Source organism: Lotus japonicus, chromosome 1 (assembly GCF_012489685.1).
Source record: "Lotus japonicus ecotype B-129 chromosome 1, LjGifu_v1.2".
In the NCBI taxonomy this organism is placed as follows: Eukaryota; Viridiplantae; Streptophyta; class Magnoliopsida; order Fabales; family Fabaceae; genus Lotus; species Lotus japonicus.
In genome coordinates, this window is record NC_080041.1 from 101,332,206 (window position 1) to 101,358,287 (window position 26,082).

Consider the following 26,082-nt stretch of genomic DNA (forward strand, 5'->3'; position numbering starts at 1 on the left):
CCCAAGAAACACGTGAGCTGTGTGCTACTTTGCTCGCCTTTCCACTCATTCTCCGTTATTATTATAAATACAAATTCTCAGGCGGCTCTAACACTTTCCGCCATTTTCCTCTGCTGCATTTCTCTTCTTCTCTTGATTTTCCCGTTCCGAATTCCCCTCTCACGGTGGTGCGCGTGGCGGAGCTCCGGCGATGACGGCGACGGTGGAGGAAGAAGCGGTTGCGGTGAAGAAGATAACGATTGGAGTCTGCGTGATGGAAAAGAAGGTGAAATGTGGCTCCGAGGTCCTCTCTCTTATACTTTTTCACGCTCTGGATCCACTGTTTTGCTACTCGCGAGTCCAGCGAGTTGCTATGAATGTGTATTGTTCATCACTCTGTTTTGAATCGCAGGTTTCATCGGCGCCTATGGAGCAGATTCTTCGCCGTTTACAAGCATTTGGTGAATTTGAGGTATTTTGATTTTTCTTCTTCTTCACTTTCTGTGCTTGTAGTCATTGATTTCGAATTTGCTTGTTCATGAATATACTGATAGCGTCACTGTTCATATTGTTTCTCTTACATTGCATTAAAGTACTGAACTCGGTGCTATTTGCTTTTTCTTTCATCTTTGATTTTCAATTTGTTCTGTTTTGTATTTTTGTTGTGTAGTAGCAGAGTTGGACTTCATGGTAGTGGTTTTTACATTCATCTGAACTTTGTATTTTATGCAGGTTATACATTTTGGTGATAAGGTCATCCTTGAAGAACCTATAGAAAGGTATAATTGATATGGTTGTTAGCTGGAACTTGTTTGGACTCTAATTTGAATGCTAATGCTATATCTGTTTGATCAAGTACCTGCTTAGTGTTCTGTAGTAGCTTTCATTTTTTTAGTTCTATTCATGAACTGAGGGATTGAAAAATATACTGTACTCAAGTTTATCAGTAGACAGAAATTGGTCATTCTGATGAATTTCAGGACATTTAGTCATACTCCATGGCACGAAGTCTTGGTTGCTTTAAGCAAAGGAGCTATCTAAAATAAATGTCATGTGAGAAGTTAAAATTCAAAACTGAATGATTTTCTTTTGTCTTTCCTGGTTTTTTTTAATCATGCCCCTAATAGTAGCCATTTTTATCTAACTGGAAAGAGACTTAACAGTTTGTTTGGATAGACAAAAAGAGGATGGTAAAAGTGCTGATCATTCCATTGTTTGACATGTTCACCTTTTAGAAAGTAGAGAAATTGGTGTGAGTATATTAGAAGACACTCAAAGGGGGAGAAAAGTAAATAGAAGAAGTATTATAGAATTTACTATGTAACATAATTTTTCGTTAATTAATTTTCATTGGTGGTGGATACATTTGAAAGTTCTGGTGATTTCATTGACTACTTTACTTTTGATTTTTCTGTATGCCCACTTTTCGAAGGAATATAGATAAAGGAAAATAATTGCTTTCAGATGAACACTTTATTCCCTTATCATTTCTTTCTTCTTCTATTATAATGCATCCAAACAAGGGATGAAACAAGTTTTTCCCTAATGTCTTGCATGAATCATATTTACATTTGAGACGTGTAAGTTATACCAGAAATATTTGATGCTGTTAACTTTTTGGAATCACACAGTTAGCACACTAAGTATAAACATCATGTAATTTCAGATGGCCAGTATGTGATTGTTTGGTTGCTTTCCATTCCTCTGGATATCCCCTCAAAAAGGCTGAAGCATATGCTGCTTTGAGAAAGTAAGCTTGTTTATTTAATATTTACCAACTATAATATTTTGTACATCATTTAAATTTTATGAATCATCAGAACTCTATGTTTACTCTTCTCTCAACAACTTGTTGGATTATGCAAGTACAACTACAAGAAGTTTTGGGAATACTATTGAGGCCATGGTCAGTTACATCCAGGATAGGAAAACGCTGAATATGAGAATAATTTTTTGCTAGTTTCTTGACAATACTTTCTAAAAGAAACATCTTTATCTAATCTGGTAAAAAGATGACTTGGTTCTAAAATGAGTTTGGGGCAACAAAGTGCAAGCTGTGCTGATGAAAAGGTCCATAATCTGTACCCTGTTCTTCTTGGAGCAGTTTCTCATGCTACGCTTTCGCAGTTGTGGCAATAGTAAAGAGACTATAATTTTATGGTGGATTTGGCAACTCCAAAGTGAGAGACTCACTTTAGACTAGAGGGTAAAATAAGTCATCAAAATCATTAATAGTGATTACCTACTTTGAAAAGTCAATAAAACAACTCAATCAATGGTAAAAATGACTTACTTTACCCTCTAAAGTGAGTCATTCACTTTAGAGGAGCCAGAGTTTATGCTATTCTCTGCTGTATTTGATTGAAGAGCATAGTCCTATTTTTAATGGTGTCTCTTAAGCCTCACATTTGTTATGAGATAGGATTTTATTTTTGGCTTATTGATTTTGATTTGGTCATGCATGTTTAGAGGGAATTTCTATGGTTTATGTGCAAGGTGACTGGACTTCCTTGCTGTATTTTCTATTTTGGTTTGCTGTTCTTTCTGTTCTTGCCATCCCCTCTCCAGCATGGTTTCTCATCCTCCGCCCCCTAGAACCATTCATGTGAAGTATGCCTGTTATGCCTCCAGCAATTGCTGACATATATGCTCGGAGGAATAGGAAGGGTAGCAGGGGACTGAAGACTTAGATAGCAAGTACAATGTAAGTAAGTGAGAGAATAGGGATGTGGGCTGTAACAATCTACCCACATGGCAAAGGGATTGGAAAGTAAAGGAGTCAATTGCAATTTGCAAGAAAGGAGTTAAAGTGAGGGAAGGGAGGGGAGAAGGGTGTTGAGTGACTGATTTATATCTTGTGAATTCAGCTGCTAGTTCAACAAATAATCTTTTCACAGTGAATGTTGGGTGTTTTGGGATTAGGGTTTTAGTGTTGGGTTGCAACTGGCAAGTAATTTTAATTTATCATTACGGTTTTAGATTTCTCTATTTTTCCCGTTGACAATGGTTTTGCTTACTTACTTAAATATGTGAATGCATGATGAGAGTGATTATTGATCTGAAACTTGTTCTCCGTGATTCAGACCTTTTTTAGTAAATGAACTGGAGCCGCAACACCTTCTTCATGATCGAAGAAAAGTATATGAGGTAGGAGGGATTTCTTTCTTTCTTTCTAGTTTCGACTGCTGTGTTTTCGGATTTCAGGACTTCACTTGTTTGCACTTTGCATTTAGTTATCTTGGATTTACATTTAAGAAATGTTGGGGTTATAGGGTTTTAGGTAGAGAATGAGATAAGAGAAATAATAAAGACTTGAAACTTTTATTGATATGATGATACTAGAATCCTATTCCTAGTCAAATAGGGAAACTGATTTTGATAATTAATAGATTCCTATTCTTAATCCTAATTAAATAAATTTGAGACTGTAAACCAGTGAGGCCAGATGATTCTTTGGGAATGCTGCGGGGCCAGGATGAGTCTCTGGGATTTCCATGGAGTCTCTTGGACTGTAGCGGGTCCAAGTTGATTTGCTGGGACTGCTGCTTGCCAGGCTAGTTTCCTGGGACTTCCCAAGGCCAGAATGAAATAAATCTAATGAAGCTTTCATTTGTCTAGAGTCTTGTATGCTTTAGTAATTGCTATCTGGTTGCAAACTGATAACTTGAGTGTTTGGTCCACACGGAAATCAGAAGAGAAAAAACGCATGTCATATACTAGGGAAGGATTTGTTCTCTTCACTTAGAACCTTTATTTACTTAAAAAAATGATTAAGCATGATAGAACCAGAGAAAACGAGAAAAGGAGAGAGAGAGAAGAGAGAGAAACTGTAACAGAATCTGAAACTGAATTTCTATTTTCATTATGCTGAATATTACAATAGTGAGTAGATGACTTATATAGAGTGCTGGTAGCTTGCTCTTCAAGCTAACTATTCAGTTATCAAATCCTAACTGAATCCTAACTAATAACAGCTGTCATTACAGCTGTATCCAGCTGTCGATATTTACATATCCCTATTCTACCCTTATACACTTAAACACCCCCACAAACTGAAGGTGGTTGCACAAACTTGTGTTTGTCAAGCACATTCAGTTTGTCCCTTAGAAACTGAAACCGAGTGGGGGGTAGGGCCTTTGTAAAGATGTCAGCTTTCTGATGCTCTGAAGAGATGTGTTGAACCACAAGTTGCTTTGCCTGAACCCTTTCTCTTACAAAAAAAATGTCCATTTCCATGTGTTTAGTTCTGGAATGAAGAATGGGATTATGTGTGAGCAACACTGTACTCATGTTGTCACAGAGAATCAGAGGTGTTTGAAATGGAAGATGCAACTCAGTAAGGAGAGACTGGACCCATAAAAGTTCTGCTGTGGTGTTGGCCAAGCTCCTATATTCTGCCTCAGTGCTGGATCTTGCTACTAAAGTCTGCTTTTTAGCTGTCCAAGAGATGAGATTGGGACCAAGGAAGACACATGATCCAGATGTAGACCTCCTATCATCTGGATCAGCCCCCCAATCTGCATCACAGAATGCAACAAGAGGAAGAGGTTTGCTGAGAGAACAAGGTTGCAGAACAACCCCATGAGAGATAGTCCCTTTGAGATATCTTAAGATTCTCTTTACTGCCTTCCAGTGCTCTTCATGTGGCTGAGCTAAAAACTGACACACTTTGTTCACAGAAAAAGCAATTTCTGGCCTGGTAATTGTTGCATACTGAAGAGCCCCCACAATACTTCGATACAAGGTTGGATCAGACATGAGAGTGCCACCATGTCTTGAGAGTTTAAGACCATGCTGCATAGGAGTTGAAAAACTAGCTGCATCACTCATCCCAGCCTTGTCCAGCAGATCAGTAATGTATTTGGTTTGATTAAGCAACAAAGTGCCATTAGACAAGTGGGAAACCTGCACTCCAAGAAAGTAATCCAGCTGGCCAAGTTGCTTGAGGGCAAAAGTAGAGTGAAGTTTGTCAATAAGTTGCTGAATTTGAGGCATAGAAGCCCCTGTGATGATTATGTCATCTACATAGATGAGCATGTAAATACAACCCTGAGAAGTGTTATATGTGAACAAAGATGGGTCACATTTACTTGCAGTAAAACCAAAGTGAAGAAGAGCCTCCTTCAGCTTTTGAAACCAGGCCCTAGGAGCCTGTTTAAGTCCATAAAGAGCTTTGTGTAACTTACACACTAGAGCCTTATTCCCTTGTTCAAATCCAGGTGGCTGAGACATATACACTTCCTCTTCTAGTACACCATTCAAAAATGCATTATTTACATCCAATTGCTGAATAGGCCATCCTTGAGAGATTGCCAATGAGAGAATGAGACGAATTGTGATGGGCTTGACCACTGGTGAGAAGGTTTCTGAATAATCAAAACCATGAACTTGACTATAGCCCTTAGCTACCAACCTAGCCTTGTACTTGTTAACTGAACCATCCTGATTTTCCTTTATTCTGAAGATCCATTTGCAGCCCACTGGTTTTCTATGTGGTGGAAGAGGCACTAGGGACCATGTACCATTATGCATGAGAGCATCATACTCCTCTTGCATAGCCTTAAACCATTTCTGATCCCCCAAAGCTTGTTTAACTGATGTAGGCTCAGCCTGAGTAAGAAGAAGTGTAGGCTGGAGCCTTGGCTTGACAATACCAGATTTAGCTCTAGTTTGCATTGGATGAGTATTTGCAGGAACAATTGCAACTGATGTGGGAACAGACTCTCCACAGAGAGGAGCCTCTGAAGGTGCTGGAGAACTAGGCTGTTGTGAAGAATCTGAGGAAATAAGACTCACTGGCTGTGCAACAGTGGCTGACTGGCCTGATTGAGCACTTGCTGCTGGCTGAGAGATAGAATGCTCTTGTACAGAAGGTGCTGGAGCTTCCTGAGGTTGAAAAATAGGCACTGCAGGTGGCTGATCTGCAGGCAATCCTCTAGAAATAAGAGGAATATGAGATACTGGATTGCACAGATCATCTGAGGTACAAGGAGAGCTTGCTGTGTGAAACAGTTCCTCATAGGGAAATCTATGTTCATGAAACAATACATCCCTTGAAACATATATTCTTCCTGTAGAATCTAGGCATTTGTAACCTTTGTGACTAGATGAATAGCCAATGAACACACATTCTTTAGAATGAAGAGACAATTTATTAGAGTTATAGGGTCTAAGATAAGGAAAACAAGCTGAACCAAAGATTTTGAGGCTTTTATAATCTGGAAGTTTGCCATAAAGTTTGGAGAAGGGACTGTGTCCTTGAAGAGTAGCAGTAGGCATCCTATTTATTAGATAAGTGGTAGCTAAGAAGGCATGATCCCAATATTCAAGAGGAATTTTAGCATGGGAAAGAAGAGTAAGACCAGTCTCTACAATATGCCTATGTTTCCTTTCCACACTACCATTTTGATGGTGTGTGTGAGGACATGTTAACCTGTGAACAACTCCCAGATTTGTAAAATGAGAGATTAAGGGTTTAAACTCCCCTCCTCCATCAGTTTGAACACTTTTGAGTTTGTGACCAAACTGAAGTTCAACCATGGATTGAAAATTAAGAAAAGTAGCACATGTATCTGATTTTCTTTTCAAAGGAAAAATCCAGGTAAAGCGAGTGAATGCATCAACACAAGTAAGAAAGTAATAAAATCCACAAGATGACTCTTTGGAGGAAGGCCCCCAAAGGTCTGCAAAAACTAATTCAAAAGGAGTAGAGTAAGTGGTAGAAGACAAAGAAGAAGGCAATCTATGAGATTTGCCTAAGCAACAAGCTTTGCAAAATGAAAATATGCTTTTATTGCTGGGAATTGGTATATTATAATGAGATAAAGCAAGTTTGAGTACATCATGATGGGGATGACCCATTCTATAGTGCCACAAATCATACAAAGAAATATTGCTACTGCTACTACTATCAACAACATCAGCGTGAGTGTTGGATTGTGTAAAAGAAGACAAAGAAGGTAAACTACTACTGGTAGCAAAAACTGCTTTATTGACCCTAGGCTGTGAGACAAGAGCAGCCTGGTGATGCCGAAAGGAAAGTGCTGAAGAAGACTGGCTTGAGGACAAAGAAGCTCGAGTGAGAGGTCCATCAAAGGAGTAGAGACCATCTTCACCCACACGTCCTGTGAGAAGAAGCTCAGAGGTGTCCTGATTACGAACACAACAGTAAGTAGCATGAAAGGAAAAACCTACTAACAGAAACAAGATTCTTTGTAATGGAAGGAACTAACAACAGTTTATTAAGAATAAGAACAGCTTTAGGGTTAAAAATTGAGGGAAGAGAAGCTGAACCTATGGATTGAATAGGCAATCCTTGACCATTGCCCATGTAAATCTGTTCTGAGGAGCTCACTGGACTGTTATCAACAAACACAGCAGGGTTATTGGTGACATGGTGAGTAGCACCAGAGTCAGGAAACCACTGTACTGCTGCTGCAGCTGCAGTAGGAGAAGGACCCTGAGAAGGAACAGTAGCAAGCATTGCTTGTGGTGGTGCTTGAGGTGGTGCAGTAGGAGGAGTAAAACCTCTGGGAATAGCTCCTGCCTGTTGTTGTGGTCTGGCAGAAAATTGAGAGCCCCAAGTACCATGTACAGTAGGAGGTGCACACCAAGGACCAAAAGGATTGTGCATTCCAGCTCCAAGACCAGTATAGGGACCAAAACCTCCATATTGAGCATTAGGAAATCCCAGATTTCCTCCAGAGAACCCTAAATTGAGTCCAGAAAATCCCAAATTTGCTCCAGGAAACCCTAAATTCGTGTAGGGACCAAAACCCCCAAATTGAGCATTAGGAAACCCTAAATTCCCAAATTGAGCTCCAGAAAACCCTAAATTGGGTGCAGTAGTCGAATTTCCAAAATTGGATTGACCAATAGCACCATTCGAACCATTCGATGCTGTCGCAGGCTTCGACCAGCAAGAACTAACATCATGACCAAACTTGTGACAAAACGTACACTGGAGAGTGCTGCGACCTCTCCCGCGACCGCGTCCACGGCCATAGCTACCTCCATAGTTGCCATTGATGCTTCCTCCATTGTCGCGATCGTGCTCATCACTCTGCACCGCAGATTGTGACGCTGAAGGTGGTTGCCACGGAGACGATGGAGAAGGATTGGCCACCGGTGGTGGTTGCGACACTGGTGCAGGAATCTGAGAAGGAACTTGGGTAAGAAAAACAGATGCAGTGGAATCTGCATGCTGCTTCTTCTTCATGCGCTCAAAGCGTGCTTCATGAGCAATCACCATGGCCTCAACTTCAGAGATGGTGAAAAAGGTGTCACGACTGTAAATCACAGTCATCAACGCACTATACTCATCTGGAAGTCCATCAAAGATGGCTTCAAGATGATCACGAAACAGAACTGGCTCACCAATCGAAGTCAGTGTATTGACAATAGTCTTGATTCGCTTGAGATACTCTGTAGCAGTCTTTGTTCCTTTTGTGATTGTCTTCAATTCAGAGCGCAGTTGAGTAGATTGAGCCTTGGAATGTGCGTTGAAGAAAGTATGAATTTCCTCCCAGATCTGCCATGAATGTCGACACTGAACCACTGTAGGAAGAAGAGAAGCAGATAGTGTTGAGAGCAACCAAGTAAACAAAGTAGAATCTTGTTGCTCCCATTCAAAGTATGCTGAATTCACTGTTTCTGTCAATCGATCTTCCTCAGTCAAGAACTGTTCTGGAATTTGCAGTGGATCTTGAATGAATTTCTGCAATTTGTGAGCCCTAATCACTCCTTCAACCAGTTGTTTCCAGGAGTAGAAATTCGTGTCATCAAGCTTGATGACAGCATGAGTCAAAGCTTTCTCATGCAAAGAAGAAGATGAGGGAAGCGTAGAAGAAGAAGATGAGGGAAGCGTTGAAGATGAAGCTTCTGCCATTGAACCTAAGCTCTAGATACCATGATAGAACCAGAGAAAACGAGAAAAGGAGAGAGAGAGAAGAGAGAGAAACTGTAACAGAATCTGAAACTGAATTTCTATTTTCATTATGCTGAATATTACAATAGTGAGTAGATGACTTATATAGAGTGCTGGTAGCTTGCTCTTCAAGCTAACTATTCAGTTATCAAATCCTAACTGAATCCTAACTAATAACAGCTGTCATTACAGCTGTATCCAGCTGTCGATATTTACATATCCCTATTCTACCCTTATACACTTATAAAGCAGACAAATGTTGAACATACTAAGCCAATCTTTGATATCTGCCTAATAGCTTAAGCATTTGGTAGGGTTTGTCTTTAAGATGATATTAGAGCCTTTATGGCCAACTACCACGTAAAATGGGCTTGTGCATTGTGATTTTAGAGAGTTGAACTGACAATACACAAGACCTGTTCTTGACTTTTTCTTCAAGGGCCTGACTGGAAATTGTTCAACAAACCCGGTGTTTTGTTTCAAGTGTTAATATTTTTTTTTGGACAGTGGTGGTGGATTTTCTCCCCATTCATTTAAAAAATATTTCAAATCATATATAATATTTGGTTTGTGACGTATGGCCAATTACCGTCAAAATACTTTATGCTATTTCTTTTCTGATATATAATGGATTATCATTTTTAATAATGTTCAATTTCGGGGTTCAAGCGTCTTGAAATGTTTGGGATCCCTGTTCCAAGATATGCCCTTGTAAATAGGGAAGTACCATACCAACAATTGGATTACTTCATTGAGGAAGAAGATTTTGTAGAGGTTCATGGTATGCGTTTCTGGAAGCCATTTGTGGAGAAGCCTATTCATGGTGAGCTTATTTCTTGTGTTTAAGATTGGAACTGTTTTACCTTGTTTCTTTCATTGTATTATGAAGTGAAGGAAATATGCATTTGTGTGATCTAATAGGTTAATATTCTGCCTTATATAACAACTGATTTATACAATGGACATTATATTGTGTTGCCTTAGCATGAGAATGACATATGAATCTTTTGAAAGCCATTTGAATATGATAGGGTTGAATGGTACGGGGAGTCATAGGAGTAAGAATTGGTTTAGCAAGTTAGAGTGGATAATGGTTAGATGAATATGAGAACTAATAATATTCAGATTCATTCAGAGAATTTATGGGAAAGAGGAAACCCTTAGAGTAGAGTTCTTTCTCCTAGTCCTATTTTGTATTTTCAATAATTTAATAAAATTGTTCCTTCCTTTGTTTCTACCAATTTTCCATTTCTCATCTCTGGGTTCCTTTCCAAATTATATGACCAACCAAGGCATATATCTAATTACTAAACTGTTATTTACCTATTAAAGAATTTCACAAATGTGTGGATATTGCAGACTGCAGAGTGAAGTTATCTAGCATACTTTTCCTTGCACCATACATTAAACGATAAAAGTTATCAAAGATGCCCTTATCATATAATTGTCTCTGCATCATATGCAGAGTGTTGTCATGTTGCATAATTTATATTCATATGTAATATTCCTACTAAATAATAAAACTCGTCAGTTCTGATGATGAATTATTTTTTTGGTTCACTTGATGTATATTCAGGTCCAAATATATCTTCTTGATTGTGGTATAACCCTTATTTTGTCTTCTGAAGGTGATAACCACAGTATAATGATATACTATCCCAGTTCAGCTGGTGGAGGCATGAAGGAATTATTTAGGAAGGTGAGCTTTAGGTTGATAAAATAGTTGATGTTTTCCTTTCTTTTCTTCGAGTCTTAATGATTAAAGATCATAAACAACATGGTTTGTTGTGGGTATTGTGTGATCTTAGGTTGGCAACAGGTCTAGTGACTTCCATCCCGATGTGAGAAGAGTGAGGCGTGAAGGCTCCTATATTTATGAAGAGTTCATGCCAACAGGAGGCACAGATGTTAAGGTTTGGCAGTTGACTTTTATGTTTATTTGAGTGTTTTTTTTTATTTGTTTCTAACTATATGTTTGAGTCTTTGGGACATCACTGACATTTGCCATGTTTCTCTGATATTTTTTCACGTATATATGATTTTAATTTTTTCTGATAAATGATTGTAGGTGTACACAGTAGGCCCTGAATATGCTCATGCTGAGGCAAGGAAGTCCCCTGTTGTTGATGGTGTTGTTATGAGGAATCCCGATGGGAAGGAAGTAAGTAATCTACCTCTGCTGGACATTCTAGTATCTATATTAGTTTTAGTTCTTCAAACCTATATTTTGCCCATGCTATTGACTAATGGAGGACTCCTAAGATGATTATATTGGCTCAGAATTAGTACATCGGATTTGATTCGTTGTTCGTTAGTGATTTGGCTACAAAGAGATGGCCTTTGAATTGCCATTATTATTAAAAAACCAATTTGAACTCCATGAGAACAAATATATGTGGATTCCATCAAAATTCGCGTAGTCGGTGATTTCAGGTGTGATTGTATGTGGAGATGCTTTGGAGGGGAGTGGAAATAAAATGAATGGGATTTTTTAATTTTATTTTAAGACATTCTTTCTTGATAAAGGGTGGATTGGTGATAAGTCTTTGGTGGATTAGAGAAGGGACGGACATATACCATTCAAAAGCAGGCTGAGTTACTGTCTGGTGTGAAGCAGTGATTTGAATTTCTTGTTGATGAATTTCTATAATTTCTTTTGGCAGGTCAGGTATCCAGTGTTACTGACTCCTGCTGAGAAACAAATGGCTAGAGAGGTTTGCATTGCATTCAGGCAATCGGTATGTTATGTGAATGTGCTGACTGCATCTTATCAAAAGATGAAGTATTGTTTTTGTTATATGTGATTATTTTCTGAAACATTCTCTGGAACTGGCTGATTTACTCCTAGTTGGACAGTTAGGGTAATTTGTGTTGAGCTTCTGGTCAGATTAGTAATCTTTAGATTTGTTGGATATCAAATATTGATGTTTTGCATCTCAAAACTGCTATTGAATCTTGCCAATGGTCATACTTCTGTGTTTTTTGTCACCTATTTTGCTGGTTTCTAACTGCATTAATTCTTAGTTTTTTCATTTTGAGCTTATTTGACTTCAGCTTGATTTTTGATCAGTAGCTTAAGCAATATGCTCTAAATCCTTTTCATCCTACAATTAACATCCTCATAAGTTCAATCATTGTATTTTGATTACCTTGGCCTTGTTAAGGGCTATCTTCATTGAAGTTTGCACATTGTTGCACGCATTCAACTTCATATGCATGTTAGAATACTTTTAAGAATGAAGTTTAAAAGTGTATGTATCTTTATGGTAAAAAGAAAATATTTTAGGTTTGTTAATTGTTCCTCTTATTTTCCTGCTGTAAATCACCCTTGTTGCTTGCAGGTATGTGGATTTGATCTCCTGAGATGTGAGGGGCGCTCCTATGTTTGTGATGTGAATGGGTGGAGCTTTGTCAAAAATTCTCACAAGTAACATTTTATACTTGCACATATTTTCTGGCATCGTTCATTTTAATATCGGAAACATGGTCAATTCATTTTGGTTCTACTAATCAGAAAATTTTATGCACAACTATTTTCTAATGAGGTTTAGACCTGAGATTGGGATTTTATCTGGTCCTTCTATCCATAACACATGTTGGAAAGACAAGAGACTCCATGCTATTTAAAAATGGAAAATGTTCCTATAAATGGTAAATTGTAACTTCCTTCAATGAGAACCTGTGCACATTGGATGTTGACTTTTGTGTACCATATCACCTGATCCCATCACATAACCCTATTTGCTAAAAGCAACATTTCTAGCTGCTGTCACACTTGGGCCTAATATGCGTCATGTTTGTCTCTGGATTAAGAATATTGCGAAGTCTTCAATATTGATTTGGGGAATCGATTCTGATATATTGTTGAATTAGAAGTTGCACAATGTTTTTGTGTTGATATTTGTATGAATTATATATTGATTAAAAGAGTAGCAATGAGTGTAAATCAATTCACCCAACATACATGGTAGCGGATGCAGTTACATGAGTGAAGGAAATGAAATGATTAACATTCCTCTTAGTCTCCTATATACTTTGTTTAAGAATCACGCAGCCTCCTGTTGCTTTTTAGTAAACGTTAATTACATTAACAAAGTAAATATTCTGTCTAGCCTACGTATTTTCTACATTATTTATCTTACTGCAGAATTTAAAATAAAGGAAAAATAAACCATTAATGATAACTTAGATAGTTTTTTTACAAGAAATACTTTATTTTCCACAGTATCATGCATTGCTTGTTTCCCTTTGCTTTAGTCTTTTTGTGAAAATCTATTCATTTTTTATTTTCTGCTTCTCCAGATATTATGATGATGCTGCCTGTGTGCTGCGGAAAATGTTTTTAGATGCAAAAGCACCTCATCTTTCTTCAGCAATTCCACCAACTTTACCATGGAAAGTAAATGAACCAGTCCAACCATCTGAGGGACTTACCCGTCAGGGTAGTGGTATTATTGGCACTTTTGGACAAGCTGAGGAACTACGATGTGTGATTGCTGTTATTCGTCAGTATGTTATTTTCCCTTTCTATCTTAGATTAGTTAAGATTAGTTAAGCCCCATGTTCTTTCCTATTTACTCTTCTGTTTTGGCAGTGGTGATAGAACTCCTAAACAGAAGGTGAAGCTAAAAGTTACTGAGGAAAAGCTGCTGAACCTAATGTTGAAATACAATGGAGGCCGACCTAGAGCTGAGGTGATATTATATTCTAGGGCTTTGTAATGTTTTTAAATTTTATTTCAGCACCTGATTTTTGACCTCTTTTGCATGATATAATTATCTTTTGCTTGCAGACAAAGCTTAAAACTGCTGTTCAACTACAAGATCTGTTAGATGCTACACGCATGCTGGTTCCTCGTACCAGGTATTTCATCCTGAATAAGTTTCAATAGGGTTACACATTAATATCAGATGCAATTCACTTTCAAATTCACACCAAAGATCAATCAAGTTTCTAAAGACTGCAGTTTCCTAATTTCAAATGTGACATGATTATTATTTGCAAACTTTGAACAAGTGTAAATGTGTAAGAGAAGAAAATCAGATTTCACATTTTCCCCGTGAAAGAAGACTATTTTACTAGAGAAGAAGAGAAGAGAAATACAATTACAATGACCAATATATTTTATTAAAAGAAGACAAAAAAGAAAGAATACGAGAGGAAGTGAGGAACCTCCAAATCAGAGCTGAATTTTGTTGGATTCACTTCAAAATTTGCACTGTACTGACCTGTAGTGAATATAGGTGACAGAAACGGATTTAGAGCATCTTCACTCAAACAGGACAAAAGGATAAAGAGAAAGAAACAGCAATGTTTCCAGAGTCTTCAAGTGGTCTGCTTCCTTCCTGCTCTAAAGCCCCATATCCTCACTTAAGATTGGATTCCCTTCCTTAGGATCCTTCCCTTCTCTTCGTGCTTTTTGCTATCCATTTTCTCTTTGCTCCCCGCACCATTTACCACATGTCAAGATTATTGCAGCTTCAAATCCCTTTTATGATCCTTACCCACTTATTGATTTTAGTAATTTTGGGATACCTACCAAAACGTCAAATATGAGAGCTCATCAAAGAAGCTAAGTAAACTAATCCCGGTACTTGAATGAAGGGTGCTAACAAGACAACTTAATGCCTTAAAATAGAGTAGAGACATAACATTTGTAGGGCGCGAATAACAAAGCTGTAGTTGCATGGTAAATGTTCTACACTAGGGAAGATATCCCCTTTTCTTGGCACAGACTGTTTTATGACACCCACCTCTAGCCAAAGTTCTATCCCATTACGACGCTGTGTGTGTGTGTGTATATATTGTAATTCTTTTCAATTGATTCCATAATTACAACTATTGCAAACCAAGTAGAGCTTTAGAAGGCCTTGCATGTCTCCCACAGATACCAATAAATCCTCTAAACAGGAACCAATACATAAATAATTTAAGAAAACTTAGACAAAAATAAATTCTTGTGAATTAGCCACTGAATCTAGTTTATGTTAAACACAGGTTTTGAATTAACTGTATTTGTATATATATTATCTAGACCAGGTCGAGAAAGTGATAGTGAGGCTGAAGTTGAACATGGTGAAAAGCTTCGTCAAGTCAAAGCTGTTCTTGAAGAGGTTATTAATTCTCTTGACTTGTTTTTTATATGATACTGATGACTTTATATACCATTAAGAAGCTTTTCGTAATTGAATTGAAAATTATATTCCTGTGGAGCATAGTAGAAGTAGAGTGTGTTTGAGAAGAAATTGATTTTGTGTTATTCCTTTCTGATCAGATACGAGAGAGAGAGAGAGAGAGAGAGAGAGAGAGAGAGAGAGAGAGAGATTGATTGATTGGTTCATTATATCGTGTACTCACAATGAGGCAGTCATGTAACTTCCTAACTAACTTCTATCCTGCCTAACTAACCAGTAACAGGAGTAAGTAATAACTGTCTAAGCTAGGATCACACACAACAAACAGTTGACTACCTACAGCTGAGTAACTTCTATCCTACTTCTCTGATTTGACTTATAAAACAATTTGTTGGGTTTATGGTGCTGGGTACTCGCGGTTAGTAGCTAGTTACTTAAGAAGTGTTTGTAGTTTTTTAGTTAGTTAGTTAGTTAGTTAGAGGGAGTATTATAAATAAGAGGGAGTTGAGGGGGATTGTTATCTTTTTTGAATCATTTGAATTGGGGTTTAGGGAAAGTGTTGGGTCTCTCTCTCGGAGATTTTGTATCATTCTCCAATTCCTGAAGTTCTTTTCAATTATACACTCTATTCATTTTCTAGGTTCTATCAGTAATTCAGTATACTTCTTGGATGTTTGGGTTGAACTTTCAGTTCTATATTAACGGTTATATCAAAACATTTTTCACCCCTAGCCATTTATAAGGTGAAACTAAGAGTTATTTGTCCTCTTTAAGACTCGGTCTTTTGTTAGAACACAATGTCATTGTTTCTTAGTTTATCTCAGCTAGTGGAAAAGGTCTTTTACTGTTTTTAGAAAGAACAGTTTCTGTGTTTAACATAATGTAGGAGCTTTTCTATCAGTTGTGACAAGCCAGTCATATTGTTTGCGAAGGAGGGAGATAATACTCCTGCCTCTATTTTTACCGCTGAACATCTTCCAGACTAAATTTGTTTTTCCATAATTGTTTTAGAAAGAGTATTAAATGTTCACATGTTTTTTCCTTCTTTTTTTCTATATCAGGGAGGACATTTCTCCGGCATATATAGAAAGGTTCAACTAAAGCCACTTAAATGGACCAAAGTAACAAAAAACAATGGTGAAGGTGAAGAAGAACGGCCGGTGGAAGCTTTGATGGTTCTTAAATATGGTGGTGTGCTTACACATGCTGGTAGAAAACAGGTTTGAATTAATAACATAAAAACATGTTCCTGGCCAGCTTGAGTTTGATTGTACTGCTACTACTGTTTAGAGCAAATGTGAAGTTCTTATTTATAATCCTCTTTTCAGTTGTGTTGATTATATTTTCTTCTTTGCAGGCTGAGGAACTAGGAAGATATTTCCGGAATAATATGTATCCAGGTTTCTTGAATAGATTTTCATTCAGAATTGTATTTCCGGAGTTCATACATTATAGAATGTATTGTTAAATTAAAAACTTAGACGCGGAGTTGTAGTCAGCTTTTGTCCAGAAGTGACTCCAGAAGATGGACACGTTTTCTAATTTAATGGAACAACAATAATAACAACTAAGACTTTTCTTACTTGATGGGGTAGGGGGCGTGGTTATGTGTCACAATAATCCCCTTTCATGAATTAAGTTCTGAGATAGATTTTTTTACTAGTTTGATCTATAGTTTTGTGGTATCTTTCTATTAGTGTGTACAAAGATAACTGACATGTAACTAATGGTAGCAGACCTTTGCTCTTAGCTGGCATTTGATAATACAGTTGACAGTTGGTTAGTGGCGAAAACATTTTGTTAATAGTTGTTAGGATCAGTAATAACTGTAATTTAAGCTTTATATTGTAACAGGACTGTGACAGTCCTCACTCTCTAGCTTGACATATCACTTGTGTTCTCAGACTTAACACAGTTAAAAAATTCAATTTTCTCAAGTTTGTCTTTCAAAATTTTAGTTCTCACTATTTTGCAGTACCCTTTTCCTTAGATTGAGAAGTTGCTATCCTTACTGCCAGTTATTTTGTAAAAAAGATGGCATCTTCTGTTTTAGGGAATCAAAATTGTCACTTAGTGCTTTACCCTAAGGATATGTTGCAATGTTGCATGCTGTTAGGTTGAAAAAACTGGCGTATCAGTGCTTCAAAGGTTTTAGTCACCATAGCATGTTCCAAACTTGATCTTTTATTCTTGTAACATTGACATGACAATGGAATATAATCAAATTCTGTAAAATTGTAGGAGAAGGTACAGGCCTGCTTCGCCTCCATAGTACATACCGCCATGATCTTAAGATTTACAGCTCTGATGAGGGTCGTGTGCAGGTACGAGCTATGTTGCATTAACCCTCCCACAATTAGAAAGAAGGTCTAATTGTCTAACTTGCTTAATCGGTCTTAACTAGCATCATGTGAGATTTTATATACTTGGTCTGTGTTGACAGATGTCTGCAGCTGCATTTGCCAAAGGTCTTCTTGATCTTGAAGGGCAGCTAACACCAATCCTGGTATGGTTTTTCATTTTTTCTTTTCTTTTTCCTGAATAGACTATTTGATCTGTTTCTCTGTTGGTTATTTTTTACTGAAATGGCTATCATAGGTTTCCCTTGTCAGCAAAGACTCCTCCATGTTGGATGGACTTGACAATGCCAGCATAGAAATGGAAGAAGCCAAGGTTTGTAATGTGTATTATGCTTATTGCGATAGTGATGAAAAATTTGAAATGGTATGTGACTTTTTGTTTGATGTCAAAGACCTTTGGCAAATGCTTGTTTCTTGTAAGAACATCCAATATATTACATCAATGTTCTTTGTATTCCGTTTTCCTCTTGCTTTAACTAAATAATTCCACCATTTACTAATTCTAGACCCCTAAATCACTAATCCTATTCTAATATAGAAACTAACCTTGGTAAGTACTGGAATTCTAATCATAATTAAACAAACGAACAACCATGAAATATAAAGAAATATGAAAACTAATCATAAGGGATAATCTAAGATCCTCTTAACATAAGACCGAGATATCATAAGCATATAATATAACGCTCACCCTCAAGCTAAATCTTACTAAGCTTTAAGCTTTTACAAGTATACTATGGAAAATATATGTATGGTAGACTCGCTCAGTCAGATTGCTCTACTCTTCATCTCACTTGTTTTGATTGAATATTCTACAGGCTCGGCTGAATGAAATCATTACCCGTAGTTCAAAGATAGTTTCTAGCAATGAAGCACCCGAAGTTCCTTGGATGGTTGATGGAGCTGGATTGCCACCCAATGCTTCAGAGTTGCTTCCCAAGTTGGTAATGTTTTGTTTATATAGCAATGCATGGTTGCATCTTTAGTAACTTTCTTAATGATTCAGAGGGAAGCTAATGCGCTTCCTTAATTGAGAAAAAAACAATCTGGTTCTCTAAATGTGCTTCCTTATGAAGATTGTAGACGTATATAACTTTATTTTAGGCTTGTCTAGTAGGCTCTACAACAATAATTATGGCAAAGTTTTAATTCAGTTCTTTTTGAAATGACTTTTTAAGATTACTTCATAATCCCAACTCCTAAGTACATCTTAATGAAAAAATACTGAAATTTCTGGCCACATTGACTTGTATATGGCCAAATTAGAGCTTGTAAAGGTTTGGACAACCTCACCTCATAAGCTAACCTTTGGGGTTATGCTTAGTCCAAATTCAAAATGGTATCATAGTCTATCCTAGACCTAGTGTTGGGCCACCTACAACTGTCCAAAAATCAACCTAGCCCTGCGGATTTTCAGTGCAATAAAAAAATGGTCGTATAATCTCCACACTTCAAATGTATAGTCTTGGGTGTGAGGAAGATATGTTGAGATCCCACGTCAATTGGAGATATGACCAAAGTAGAACTTAGAAAGGATTGGACAATCATAACCTCATGAGCTAGCTTTTGTGGTTAATTGACTAGCTCAAATTCAATAATAGACAAACTAGTATATAATCAAGACTTGGAAGAGTTCCTACATGCAACAAAGCTGTGCAATGTAAAACTAATTGAAGCCTGAAGAAAGAGCATGTCATCAATTGCAGGCTTTGGTAATGGACAGATTGACACAACATTATCCCCTGCTTGATCTCATTTAGAATTAAAATTAGAATCCCCCCTTAAGAAACCATGAGTAGACCCCTAAAATCTAAGTATAATTTGATGTGAATTCAAATATAATAATTGTTTTAATTTTTTGGTCTTCTATGCATAAAAATGGTTAAGATCACAAAAATCTCAGGAAAAATTTATGTATTAGAAATTGTACGTGTTAAGGTACTTGATGATATGCTTGCTACATCTCATATTCTCATGTCGCTTAAATAGTTGTTGATTTTGAACAAAAAAGGAAATATAATATATAATATAAAACCATTCATGTGGCCCTTACCCAACAACTTAAGCTTTTGGGATAATTGGTTGTTTGACATTTTGTCAGGGTTCCGACTTCTTCCTTCTCTATTTGATGGTAACCTTTTTGTTATTGGCTGAGTCTACTAATCCTTATGGCCTTATAGGATTGTTTCCATCAGAAGTTACCGCTTCCCAATTCCTTCTTCTTAGGTTTTCACTATCAATAGAATTAGAATGTGAAACTACTCTTGTGAATATGCAACTAAAGCTATTTTTTTTGTCTATGCCCTGCATTTCTCTTGAACAGGTTAGTTTGATTAAGAAGGTTACGGAACAAGTTAGACAACTTGCCAAGGATGAAAATGAGAAACTTACAGACACGTGCTTAGATGATGTAATTCCTCCTTATGACCAAGCAAAAGCACTTGGAAAGACAAATATTGATGTTGATCGTATAGCAGCTGGATTACCTTGTGGTAGTGAAGGGTTTCTATTAATGTATGCTCGGTGGAAAAAGCTTGAAAGGGACTTGTATAATGAACGCAAGGAGTAAGCATACCACTTTTTGGTTTGACCTTGTTTGATTTTGTTGTATTTTCTTCTGGATATTAGGAAACCATTACTTCAAATATCATTAATTCATGAGAAAGGTTTAGTTGCATAGATGGTCATTATATATACATTTCCCTTTAGCTTTAGTTTTTATATGGGCATTATTTATACATTTCCCTTTAGCTATAGATGAACTTATTCTCAAGTACAAACTTATATTATCAAATCATCTTATCTAAATTACTTTTCCTTTTAGGCCATTGTAATACAGTATGCTTTAGTTGTAAGTTGTAGCATGAAACAAGAAAAAAAATGCTTTTGGTCATAAGAATTTTAACTTTCCTTGCATTAGTTATAGTTGTTTAGTTTGTGTTTCAAATTACCTTTCATAAAAATTATCATGCGTTCCTACCTGCATAGCCACTATACTTGCATTTCTCTTGTTCTGTGTGTGCGTGATGCAAGTATTTGTAGATTCTAGAAGGTTGACACACTGATGGTGTTTATTTGCACAGGCGCTTTGACATCACCCAAATTCCTGATGTCTATGATTCATGCAAGTAAGTTATCTCTTTGATAAGGTTTTGTAGGATGATTTAGTAGTACTTTTACATCTCTACTGTATTGGCAATACAGAAACCATGCTGATAGAGTAGACTCCGGGCAAGAATTTTTATCATTCTATGAATGAAATTGCCGTGAAATATTATTGTCATGTAATGACTATAAGTTTCCACGAGCTTGTTTTTAGATTTCAAGAGGATATGCAATACTAAGTCTTTTGTCTCCTAATGGCTATAGTGGTGTCAAACCGTTATCTTTCCCTTAGCCTGTATCTATCAGAGAATCAAGAGTTCAGCTCATTTGGGCAAAAGTTTGCTAATTTTGAAATGATATAATATGGAAAGAATAAAGGCATATGAGTTTTCAGATTCAATTTTGATATGAAATTTTTCAAGTCTTGAAAAGTTAAATTTTTAGTATCACATTGTTATGAAGAATTAACCTAGCTCAACTCATCATGATGAACTAGCAGAAAAGGAAATTATAGCCAGATAATATGAGGTGTCAGCCTCATTTCAATTGAATTTCCCTACAGGTCATGTTGTATGGATTTATTTTTTGTATTCAATTAGATTTTTCCACCTGTAAATTCTCAGCTTTGATTAATCATTTAGTTCTTGAGTGATTGTCCCAATTTTGATAAACGTCTTCCATTATAGGTCATGTTTACCCTACTCTTGCATTTATTCTCTCTCTCTCTCTCTCTCTCTCTCTCTCTCTCTCTTTTTTTTTTTTTTTTTTGCCTTCTATGGAGGTTTATATGTGTGTCTGAGCAAATATGTAAATAGCTGAGTCAGTACTTGCCTTTTAGGGCTATGATCAGCCTAACACTTCAAAGTTCAAACTAAACTTTATATATCTGTGTGTATCATATGTGCATGGAAGTTTAACCGATCTTCAACCTTATGAATTTGATGAGAAAATAGGCAGATTCATTTAAGATATGCAGCTTTGTTTATTCCTTTCTTATGAGAAGTTAACCTATATATTTGCGCTTAACAGATATGATCTCTTGCACAATGCACATCTTAATCTTGAAGGATTGGATGAACTTTTCAAAGTTGCTCAGGTTTGTACAAGTATATGTTAGTGTAATTGTGCTTAACTATTTTTTTTTGGAAATGTGTGCTTAACTAAAACTAATTAAACCAGCATAAGGAAAACATTCTTCATTCCTCATGTAATTATGAATAATGTTTTGGCTTACCCATTTTGAAATAAACTTTGTATGTTATAAAACTAAAAGTGACAGGTATTCCCTTGCAGAAATAAAACATCTACATATGATATTCTTTTGTACATTGCATATCATGACTGCTTTCTTATTTGCAGGCACTTGCTGATGGTGTGATCCCAAATGAATACGGAATTAATCCAAAGCAGAAGCTGAAGATTGGCTCAGAGGTAAGCTCTTTCTCTATGTAAATATTTTTTGATAAAGTACTTCAATTGTGTTCCACTATATTATTACACTTTCTTTTATAACATTTCACATGTTTACATATTTACTACTATTTTTCAAATTTAACATCAGTACTTAAATTTGATTGCGAGACATGAAGGTAAGGTTAGGATAGGCTGGAAATAAAATTCAGTGTTAGAAAGGTTAGATTCAATGAGGCTATGTTAAAATAATCATTATTTCAAGAATCATTGGATCATCAATCAGTCAAATCTCACTCTGTAGGATGGAACATAATTGGGTGAAATGAGCCGCTTTTTGAATAACAAATATGGGTATACCGTATACCCATTCTATGTAATAAAGAACGGAATGAAATCACCATTGTTTTTACGAAACATGATATGATAGAAGTAACAGTTCATTTTCCTATTATCTTTTGAAACAATCGAAGCCCTCTGTCACAATTCAGTGTTGCACTCGAGCAAAACACATTGAGCTTATCATATTTTTTGTCAGGGAAAATGTCCTGGCCATGTGTCTCATCATCTCTCATCTACCTGCTCATGAGCAAGTTTCTGAATACTTACCAAAGCTCTATTAAGGGTTTTATGAACTCAGAACTAAACTCTGTGCTTTCTCCATTGAATTCGCCCTGGTTTTGGGGGGGGGGGGAGGGGTATGTCAGAGATATGTGCCTATATCCTTCTCTATCGTTATGCTGTGGTTCACATGTGATTAGTTGCTATCTGTTATAATTCTGTTAAGCTTTCTGTTATAGTGTAGTTGTACTTTCTGTATTAGTTTGTTAGAATTAGTAGTTACCCACAAGTTTCTGTTATGAGCTTCTCTCAAATTCCCTGTAGGCTATAAATAAAAGATACACAGTATAACATTTCAGAATGCCGGCTGGTTGGTTTGTTGTTGGGTTTTTGCCGGCTGGATTTGATCTTGTCTGGGATCTTTTTGAGTTGTGTAGGTGTTAGGGTCTTTGGGTGGATGTTAAGAGGTTATTGGGAGGGATTTGGCTATTGTTGGCGGGGATTTTGTCAACCTTTTGGTTGGCGGGGGTACTGTACCCATGTTGAGAGGGGTTGTTTCTCAACATTTCTTATATTTATATTATATATATATATATATATATATATATATATTTCTCTTTTCTAAAAAAAACATTTCCGAATGCATTAATAATATTCAGTTGAGTTTCAGATTCTCTCTTTTTCTCTCATTCTGCCTTCTATGAATAACTATTTGGGTTCAATTTGCTTCAGTAGATATTGCATGGTGTGGTACACTGATTTTATGCATTGTTTCTGATAATACACCTGTAACCATAGTCACTTGATTACTTTGTTGCAATTGTTTGGGCTGTTTTAATTCAGATTGCACGTAGATTATTGGGCAAAATTTTAATCGATCTGAGGAACACTCGTGAGGAAGCCCTTAGTGTTGCTGAGTTAAAGAGTAGCCAAGACCATGAGTCATCATCCACGAAAACTGAAAAGGAAGATCCGAAGCTTCTAAATAAGACTGATGAAGGGAGAAAATCCAGTATGAGCGATATGTCAATGGATCAAGATGATGATGATGATAAAGAGACCAAATATCGTTTGGATCCAAAGTAAATATCATCTCTTCATTTTATCTTGTCCATTATTTTGTTGAATTCTAATAGTATATTTTTTTGCCAGATATGCAAATGTAAAGACACCCGAACGTCATGTGCGAACACGTTTATACTTCACATCAGTGAGTGCTATATTGCATTATTTTACAAAATTTTGAAATGAAATTTATTTCTAAACCCCTCCCTTCCCATTTTCTGTTGGTGCAATCTACAAGAAATATATGTGGAGTATTTCCAATGTGGGTGATTGAATCACCCAGTGGTCACTTTTTCCCCAAAAAAAAAAAAAAATTCGACAAATTCCTTTCCATAGATGTTTCCAATATTGTATCATGTTTGCAGGAGATTATTGTTAGAGGTATAAATATTTCTCTGCTTGTTTCGGGCATAAAAGGCTGCCATTGCTGTATACCATTTGGTGTTTTATGACTGGGCAATAAAAATAACTGGTTACATTGCATCTGGCCTTTGTCCATATTAACTAAGTAAGCTAACTTCTCAACATGTAAAGGATTTTTAATAGAAAATTAGAGCGGCCATATTGGACCAATTTATGGATACTTGTGTTATTTTATTTTCCTTTATACACTTATTGAGTTGTACTTCCTTTCTTATATAGTTATATTGTTTTAATTGATGTAAAATATCTGTTTAAGATGTTTCCATTCTCTGTTGAAAAATTCAGCTATAAGCACAATTTCAGAAATCTGACTAGACATCAAACTGGTAAAGCCAACATTATTACAAGTATACAACCAGCTTTTTTGTTGGTTGATCCAAAAAGGAAAGAAATTGTTAGTGCATATGTTAGAACATATTTGAAAATTTGCTAGACATTTAGTAGAATTTGTTATAACATATTTGAACGTATCATATTATATTGAATATCTTATAGCCTTTATCTAAAAGATGCATTCATACTTGGAGGTTCATAAAAAATTGTTGTTAACATTTGCAAAGAATTTATCGCTTAGTTTTATTTCCATACTCTAGTCTTTTACCTCAGTAATTTTATTGACAGGAATCACATATCCATTCTCTCATGAATGTTCTTCGATATTGTAATTTGGATGATTCTCTTCAAGAAGAAGAGAGCCTTGTTTGCTATAATGCTCTGGAGCGCTTAAATAGAACAAAGGAGCTTGACTATATGAGCTACATTGTGCTTAGGTTGTTCGAAAACACCGAGGTGGGTTATTTTATTTCCATTTTCTTGCCTGATCAACTTTTCTATTTTTTTTCCTACAAAAACCTGCATTTTTTCGCTAGTTGGCACTTTTAATTCGTTATTGATATGTGCTAGCAGCTGCTAACACATAACTTTTCCTTAGCTTTGTTGCTGGTTATTGTTAGATATAAACTGATCACAGGCGTTAACCTAACAGCTTAAATTTTAAGGACAGTTGACTCACGATATTCTATTAGAGCTTCAAGTGATTGTCAAGAGCTTTGTAATGTTTAATTCGCATAGTATCTGTTTCTGATATTTTTGTATTTTATTTTACATGTGTGACTTTCAAATTGCAGGTGGCTTTAGAAGATCCAAAAAAGTTCCGCATAGAGCTGGCGTTTAGCCGTGGTGCTGATTTATCACCTTTAGAGGTAATGACAGTTTATTTAGGTCGCCTAACAAAACCATTGAGGAATTTGAATTCTATCCAATTGCCATTACCATGTCTGTCATATGGTGTGAAAGTGAAATTCAACTCAAGTCATCCATTAGGTTTCACGATGCTTATGGTTCAACTGGTTTGAAGCTTATGAATAGAGGTTTTCAAGCCAATACCAGATAACATCTCTTAAACTTTCTGCTGCTCATACTGGGCAATATCCTATGGGCTTTAGATTTACATACCTATTCAATCATCAATGTGAATTCCATTATTGATAAATTAATACATATATGAAGAGAGTGATAGACACAAAATTTGAACATGAAGGTACATAAGAGAATTTCCACATGAGAGGATCTTGATCCTAAAACTTCTCTTGACATCTTTTCATGGAAGGGAATAGCAATAAATACGCTGATTTCATGTATTGATTTCTTTTTCCATTTGCTTATTTCTGTTTTGTTGTATGGTTTGACAGGAAAATGATACTGAGGCTGCTTCACTGCGTCAGGAGCATACGCTGCCAATTATGGGTCCTGAAAGGCTACAAGAAATAGGATCATATCTCACATTGAAAAAGATGGAGAAGATGGTTCGTCCATTTGCTATGCCTGCAGAAGATTTTCCCCCACCATCAACACCTGCGGGATTCTCTGGCTATTTCTCAAAGAGTGTGCTCGAGCGTCTAGTAAATCTGTGGCCTTTTCATAAGCATGGAAATTCCAATGGGAAATAGCAAACTTTTTGAATTCTGTTCCTCCCTCAGCTTTATGTTCCACTGTACATGCAAAAACTCAAACAACCAAGGCAAGCTTCAGGCTCCTTTGGAAAAAAAGAAAAGAAAAAATTTGAAACTAACATCTTCCAACCAAAGAATGTTGAAAGCGAGTAGCCTTAGTAGTTAAA

General features: G+C 36.4%; 1 protein-coding gene across 3 annotated transcripts; it reads left to right on the forward strand.

Annotated features, from left to right (window-relative positions):
• Positions 1–26,082, forward strand: LOC130728467 (inositol hexakisphosphate and diphosphoinositol-pentakisphosphate kinase VIP2-like). 3 transcript variants are annotated; one of them, XM_057579958.1, is made up of 30 exons: positions 1–283; positions 392–451; positions 712–758; positions 1,646–1,729; positions 3,063–3,126; positions 9,575–9,728; positions 10,534–10,604; positions 10,714–10,818; positions 10,974–11,066; positions 11,569–11,643; positions 12,247–12,332; positions 13,208–13,414; positions 13,500–13,599; positions 13,698–13,768; positions 14,940–15,018; positions 16,101–16,259; positions 16,397–16,439; positions 17,281–17,363; positions 17,483–17,545; positions 17,638–17,712; positions 18,218–18,343; positions 19,723–19,964; positions 20,483–20,527; positions 21,534–21,600; positions 21,864–21,935; positions 23,319–23,557; positions 23,628–23,685; positions 24,585–24,752; positions 25,091–25,165; positions 25,655–26,082. In XM_057579958.1, exons 1-30 carry the CDS (start codon positions 191–193, stop codon positions 25,910–25,912), a joined length of 3,162 nt encoding a protein of 1,053 aa, XP_057435941.1. In that variant the 5' UTR covers positions 1–190; the 3' UTR covers positions 25,913–26,082. The 3 variants fall into 3 exon arrangements, with proteins under 3 accessions (XP_057435941.1, XP_057435942.1, XP_057435943.1); XM_057579959.1 differs by having other exon boundaries at positions 1–265; XM_057579960.1 differs by lacking the exons at positions 1–283; positions 392–451 and having other exon boundaries at positions 9,607–9,728.

What these genes read in the sequence shown, in the direction of transcription:
- LOC130728467 (XM_057579958.1), top strand. Translation starts at nt 191, where the DNA reads ATGACGGCGACGGTGGAGGAAGAAGCGGTTGCGGTGAAGAAGATAACG. An exon ending in GCATATGCTGCTTTGAGAAA is followed by an intron (nt 1,730 to 3,062) that starts GTAAGCTTGTTT and finishes TCCGTGATTCAG; the next exon opens with ACCTTTTTTAGTAAATGAAC. An exon ending in ATCGAAGAAAAGTATATGAG is followed by an intron (nt 3,127 to 9,574) that starts GTAGGAGGGATT and finishes TCGGGGTTCAAG; the next exon opens with CGTCTTGAAATGTTTGGGAT.